At 38.7% G+C, this 7,530-nt stretch overlaps 1 protein-coding gene across 1 annotated transcript in view; it reads right to left on the minus strand.

Moving 5' to 3' along the window:
- The window catches only part of EFNA5 (ephrin-A5), a 272,475-nt gene that overhangs the window by 44,903 nt on the left and 220,042 nt on the right, over positions 1-7,530 (minus strand). Inside the window, exon 2 of the mRNA XM_004678362.2 lies at positions 1,243-1,535. Within this exon, the coding sequence (XP_004678419.1) occupies positions 1,243-1,535 (293 nt within the window). The remainder of the gene's footprint in view (positions 1-1,242; positions 1,536-7,530) is intronic.

Below are 7,530 nucleotides of genomic sequence, written 5' to 3' on the forward strand. Positions count from 1 at the left end.
GAGGTGCAGACTCCCCCTGGCCCCACAGCTGCCTACACTCACCCTCCTTTAGTACATGTATGTTACACTGTACCTGCCTCTTTACATGCCTGCCCCCCACTAGTGGCTCCCTCCTAGGGAACAGGAAATGTCTTTTGATCTTGGACCCCCACCCTAATGAACATAATATGCTCATCCCTAAATGTACAACATATTTTTGCCTGAAACTTATAAGGTGTTGTATACCAATGTTACTGTGATGAAATACAGTCACAATAAACTTATAACACCTTCAACTGACAGCAAAGGGAAAGGGCAGGTATTTTAAATATTTGATACTGAAATGAAAGTCCAGATACACCACAAGCTGTCTAAATTAGATACCACCTAGAACTCTGCTGTAACTCAAAACCAGTGAGTGGCGTCGGCATCCATGGGAACATTCTCCACATGGACCCCATTCTCCACCTCTGACCCCAATATCAGAATCTGCATTACAACAAAGTCTCCAGGGAATTTACAGCAATGTTTGAGAGCCTTTCCCTAGAAGAGTGTGGTGTCGAAAGCAGTGAGAGTGGAACCAATACAGGAAAAATAAGGCCGTGGCAATGTGATTAATACAGAATCTGCTGAGAATGTTTCAGAGTTCTCTCAGGACCAAGTCACTGAAGCTCACAGGTGGGAAACTCACTTATACTGGTTCCCTTGGAGCCCTTTCTAGATGTTTCTTCATGAATTTGCCTGTTTAAAGACACAGCTGCTCGTAATAATTGTCTTTTCTCCTTGGTGCAAAGAGTATTTATCGTCAGCATGCTGACATTTGCAGGAGTTTGGCTTTCTCCACTGAAAATGCGGTTGATTGAAAGGATATTGCTGACACCTGAATAAGAAATCCAATGACTCCAAGCTATGTAAATTTAATTATTTCCTTTATTTATTTATTTATTTGTTTATTTTTTTTGAGGAATCCTTTTTTGCTTTTCCTGAGCTTTGGAGAAGTCCTCACATTTTCATCTAAAAGATGTACAAGTCAGCAGTGGTTCACTGAACAGGCTAACACACAATTTCATTGGGGGAGAGGTGCTGTGTCTTTAATCTAATTTGTGCTCTCAATTCCCAGCTAACATATCTAGGGATCCTGATGCATACGTTTACAAGGAGACATCTGGAACGCAGAGTCCAGTAACCTGCACGTCTCTGTAACACGGAATTAGTGTGGGTGCTTACACCGTGTGATACCACGACAAATCTCTTTATACTCACAGATGTAGAAATATTCTCGGCCTGGCCTGAATTCAAATCCCAGAGAAAAGGGTGTGAAGAGTTGGAATTTTTCAGAGAATTTCAGCGGTCCATTTGGAGAGTGAGGCCGGTTACATTCCCATCTCTTGAACCCTTTAGAGGTATGGTCGCAGGCACTGTAGCCATCAAAGTTCACCATGTAAAGGACATAACGCTCCGTCTTATCTTCGGGGACCGAGTCCTCATAGTGCGGGCAGAAGACATCCAGGTAGTCATTGATGCACACATCAATGTGGTAGTCGCCCCTCTGAAATCTGTTGGGGGAAGAAATTGATGAGATTATTCATAGAGGAAAGGCACTCTGCTTGGAATCAGAGCCTGAGCCCTGTCGTGATTCTAGGCCTACAAGGTTTATTGTAGCCCTCCATACTGTATTTATTATAATGCATTTGTTGTAATACATCATGCACTGTAATTTGGGGCATGGCGTAAATGCTGCTCTTCCAAATTTAGGCAACAAGTCACTATGCAGAAGAATTCAACTGTATTGGGTTGAAAATCCACTGCAAATGGAGAGCTTCCCTTTTACTTTAGTATGACAAGTACTGATGTGTTGGTTTTATTTCACTTCTACACCCCATACATTGAAGGGACATTTTCATATGTATAGAATAGTGCTTCATTTAATAAATGCTGTTGAATAAATGAATAAGTAATTTAAAAACAAATAAATGACTGAGTTGTTTTCCTTATAATTAAGAGCATGCTCTATTTTCTATGCAAATGTGGAGAATTAGAGTCATAAAACTGAGAGAATTAGGATCATAAAATGTAAAATTTGGAAAGAAAATTCCTGGAATAACAGATTCCACTTAACAGGAAAATAGTAATGCTAAGGCATAATGATGAAGCAGCTAATGCGGACCTGGCCTGGAGACTCCTGATTTTAGGTACCTCCCTTACATATCTGCTCGTGCCACAAACTCATTTTAGTTGATTTCTTTTTTGATGTCCTATTTATTCCTTTCCATATTAAGGAAATTGAAGCCATGTGAATCAATGACTTCCCCTATCCTATTTCTTTTAATTGTATAGGTTGTGTTTTAAGGCTGTGTTTTAAGGACAGATGAGTAATGGAAATAACAAGCCATACAAAATTAGCAAGAGCCATGACCACTTCATCCAGAAATAGTTACAGTCAAAGCAATCATATGCACGTGTGCACACATACACACACTCATTACAGTATTACATTGTCTGCTTGAATTCTTACATTCAAAAAGTTTGCTTATTTAACCTAATATATGTCCCCATCAATTTCATATATATCTATATGTATACACACACACACACACACACACACACACACACATATATATACACACACATATATAAAACATGAGCAACAGGAGTTCTTATGTGGGCAACTTTCTAAAACCAGTGTGTAAATGCCTACAAAATCCCCCCCTTTTTTTTTTAGTAAGGAAATGCTCTGAGCCCTGAGAATGTTCATTATGAAACTGTTACTGCTGAAATACAACGCCCATAAAGCCATATAATTTTCAAGTCAGACAGTCTCAGCATGAACACTTCTATTCCATTTTTGGACATCTCTAAATGTTAGAAAAAAGTTCCTTCCTATACTAAGCATAAATCTGCTTCTGTGTAATTTCTATCCAGTGATCCTACTTCTGCTACCTGAAATTACAAAGCAAAAATCTAATTCTTCTTCCACCAGGTAGTCCATAAAATATTTGGAGATGTCAGCTACGTATCTCTGTACCCTTCTTTCTCTAGACTAGAAAACCCTGATTCTCTTAGTTATTTCTGGTCTAGATCCAAGGATCCTCCTCATTCTATTTTCTATACATTCTCAAGTCCTCCTTTCTTCCAGTATCCTCCTTAAAATGTTGCATCTAAGCAGAGCAAAGACCTTGAATGGTTTGTAGTGACTAGTAGAATACTTTTGACAAGGGATGCTATATAGTCATTGACAAAACTAAGATTCTTTTCTGAGATACAAGGTAAAAGTGGAAGCAACACTTATTTTGTGTGAACAGACCTACACTTCAGGATGAATCTGTTGCTGATTTCATAGGAGAGTCGGATACCATCCTGAGCCTCAGTTTTCTCATATGTTAAGTTGGACTAAAATGGAAAATTTGCCTTGCTACTTCAAGTGTCATTTGAGAAAGTAAAGAAAAGCAGCAGCTGATGCAAAATATCAGGATGTATAAAAGCACATTAAAATAGGTAAATAAGAAAACACTGATTTTAAGTAGCAGTAAGAATCTATAACAGTAATAAAAATAACGCCTTGGGTTTTCTTTTCTAATCCCCCCAAAAAAATCATCTCAAAAATTCTCAATCTTGACCTCAAATATCAAATGATTTATAGAAACTATATTTGAGCCAAGCTTCTGAAAAGCAGCATGCTGATTTATACAAGGGGAGTAAGGAAAGACAGATCAGTTCAGTTAGAGGGTCACAAAATACATAACCATTTTTAAAAACAAAAACCCTCCAAAGTATCTATTTCTTTATATTTACAATGATCAGGACCAGGTTTACTTTTTCTTCATTACTGGCAGACAACGATTTGTCAAGATACAAGAAAAGCCTGTGTTGCTTTTAAAAGATTTTTGAACATCAAGGTAACATCACTGCCAAAGTACAAAGAAAAGACACTGCAACGTTCAGATAAAAGGGTGCTGGGATATGAATCACTGGCACTCAGAGTAGCCTGACAGCCCTGGATGGGAGCCAGACAAGAGCTGCAGCAGAAGGCAAGGCCCAGATGCACTTTATATTATTATTATTATGGATTTTAAAGACATTCAAGGGGGAAGCTTTCCTCTCCTGAAGTGTCAGTCACTTTAGGTTCTACTAGAACCTGACAGTGTTTAAAAGTAAGAAAAAAAAAAATTAAAACTGCCACTGTCTGGATCCATTTTGTTATTCTTTTATTCTACAAATTGTCATTTTTCTCTGATGTGTCAAATTTAGCTTCCCTTTTCCAACTCTTATCTCTGATAATACTGCTAAAGAATTTAATAAAACAAACCATGAGGTCTGAAGACCCCATTTTACATTGGAATGACCATTATCCCTCTAAGGTGACATTTTACTGTTTGGGGTGTTAAGTGAGTCACATGTAGCCTATTTTAAGCATGATTGCCCCAGAAGTTAGTATTTTTACCTTTTCTATCCAAAGAAAAGGTGATGATTCACCATAGAACAGACTTACCCTTCTATTACAGACCTTTAGCCTGCATAAATTAGCTTATAATATTAAAGTTCAAAGAGTGGGTTACACACACACACACACACACACACACACACACACACACACACACAAAACACTGATAAACTAAAACTCTTTATAAGCCATCTGGATACTATATCCATGTAGGATACAAAAAAGTGTAGGGTTAGTTACTCTACAGCAAACTCAAATCATGCTCTCTGGCTACAAAGTAGCACTGAATTACTCTTTCCTGACCTTGCTGTGAAGATGCAGCTTGTCTTGGTTAATATTAGTGAGCATTTACTATGTTAGATTCGTTACTCCATTTAATCTCCATCATAAATCCCACAGAATAGACATGATTACTATGCCCATATAAAGATGAGGAAAGCTAATGTAAGTAAATAGTCAGAAGATCACTACTCAGTTTTAAAGAAGGGGGAATTCTGCCATTTGCAGCAAAATGGTTGGCCAGAGACTGAAACTTACCATACGATTTCACGTTTAGGGTCATAAAGAAGCCAAGCAAATGAGTCAACTAAATGAAATAAAAGTAAACTTTTAGATTATAAAATCAAATTAGTGGTTATCACCAGGGAAGAGGGGAGAAGGTGGGGAATCACATATGCATTGTAGTATGGTGAAGGATAGGGATCAGAATTCTGAGGCAAACCTAAGGTGGTAGGTCCAGGTGCTTATTTCAAAGACTTTTAATTTGAAATCTAGAAAATGTGAAAAGCCAATAGTCATTTGATTAAAAATATGTTCAAGTAAAGCAACCTGCCTACTGTTACACAACTAGGCAAAGGCAAAACTCAAACCTGAACAGTCTAACCTCAGAACGAAAGTTCTTCACAATCCTACTTCTTGAGACACGGAATTGCTATAGCCATATACTTTGGCATCCCTCTGAAAGATGCCTCTTTCCTGGTGAGCTTTCGGTTCTCTTTCATTCACCGATGCAGCAAGCATTCGAAAAAGCCAGGATCAGCTATTTAATAGTTTTCCATAAATTGGCATGTGAAATCATTACTGGGGAATTAGAGTTTCATTTTATCAAAAAGGAAATGAAATTCTGAGAGGCTGTTATCCTCATTAATTTTTTTTCAGGGGAAATAAGTAGAAGAGGTAGGATCTTAACTCAAGTCTTCTGTGGTTCTGAAACAAGTTCTCTTTCCACCTAACCACAATTGGCTCCAAACCAGCTGTTGTAATTCTGCTCACCTGATGGAGTGGCTGTAGTGCCACTGGGTTACCTTAGGTTAACACTGTTTCTGGAAAACCTGCTGCAGATGTCCCGGCCTTTCTTTCTTTCCCTCTAGGGTGCTCCCACGCTCCTCCATTAATAGCGTAAGTGTGGCATCAATATCCTGGGCCTTATGACTCTTGCGTGTCATTCTAGCCTTATGGAGAATGACATGAATCAAGTAACCATCCCCTAGTAGGGATCTTTTTTTTCCCCATTAGGAAACAGCTTTCATGAACTTTAGCTCCCAGTAAAGAGCAAGTTCATATCTAAGAAGAATGACTTCACACACCAATATTCACTTTATGAATTGTAGTGCCACTGTGTTAACACATAGATATTTCCTGGAAATGTTCTCTTTCACTCCTGAGCTTGCATATGTGATCTGTGGTTTTCTACCTTTCTTTAAAACTGCATATTATAGGCCTCTTTGGTATTACAGGGGTTAAAGTCTCAGCACTATCAAGCTATTGCCAGCCACGGAGGTACGAGTTTGATCCTCAACCAGGAAGCTCATCCGCATGGTGCAGCAGACCTCTCCTGTCCTGTCCACTGCTCCCCTCAGCAGTGTATTTCAGTATTTCTGCCTGTTCCATTCCCTACTCTATCTCTGGTGAATCCTCTCACCACCCCCTGACTCCCCACACCTATGGCCTACACCCTAGTTCTTTGTATCCATAAATAAATAAAATAAATATTTTAAAACCCTGCATATTATGAACAGTAAAAATTTCTGATTCACCAAGTCTACAATAATTGCAATGCGATCTTTATTAACTTATCACAGTGCTATATGATGTAAAAGCATGTAGAGTTACTACACTTAGAAAAGCAGTTGTTTGAGTAAAATGATTACAGCCATGGTTATGTTCCTGCACCCAAAGTGACTCAAGTGCCGAGAAATACCTCATGTGCGTAGAAAGACAGTGCTTGTTTCCAACCGAGTTGCATGCCCTCTGGTTGGCATTACATGAGAGGTAAAACAGTAGGCTGTTATGGCAAGAACTCATATACATTTATCTAAATTTGGCAGTAAACTGGTTGAGAATCAACGTCATACATATTATGAAAGGGCCATTTCAGTTAACTAAGAATAAAATTCATTATGGCAACAAATTCTTTATCATCAACTTGATCACCAAAGATGAATTATGTGCTTGATGATAGTTCTTGATGAACCAGGAGCTGCCTGGATGGCTGGATGAAAAGCACATTTTAGGGCTATTTGTTAGCAAAGTAAGAACAGGAGATTGGATGTGCACTGGAAAGTCTATAAGCAGCAGTGTGTGATGTCTTAGTCTGCCTTCAGTGCTTAACTGAGGACATTACACAGCTAAAAAAGCTTTGGTGATACATTTAAAGCTATTATCATCTCTCTTCTTATTTAACCTGTCTACTGAAAGAGAACCATAAGTGTCAAAGTTCAAGTGAAAGAAACACAACCAAATAAGATAACAGTCAACAATGTGTATTTTGATTTGGTGATCAACATGTGACACCACCACCCCCCCACACACACCCCAACAACTTACCCACAGGACCAAAGCATTGTTCCATAACCACTATTAACCTGAGCCATGAGGACTTTCTTCAAATTTGGGTCCCTAAAAGATAGAACATCTAGTATCTGAAGAATCCGGTATTTGGGCAGCCTAATTGGCTTACCAACTTCAAATGTAAGTAAGTTTCCAGCCTACGCTGGTGTTTCTGTGGCTCTGGCAAGGAGCTCTCACCGAACTTTCTCAATGGATGGTTTTTTTCACTTGACCTTATTTGCACCATAGGTTCTTGTGCTATGGTTACTGACAGCTGGGGG

Source organism: Condylura cristata, unplaced genomic scaffold (assembly GCF_000260355.1).
Source record: "Condylura cristata isolate star-nosed mole 26May11 unplaced genomic scaffold, ConCri1.0 scaffold00007, whole genome shotgun sequence".
NCBI lineage: Eukaryota > Metazoa > Chordata > Mammalia > Eulipotyphla > Talpidae > Condylura > Condylura cristata.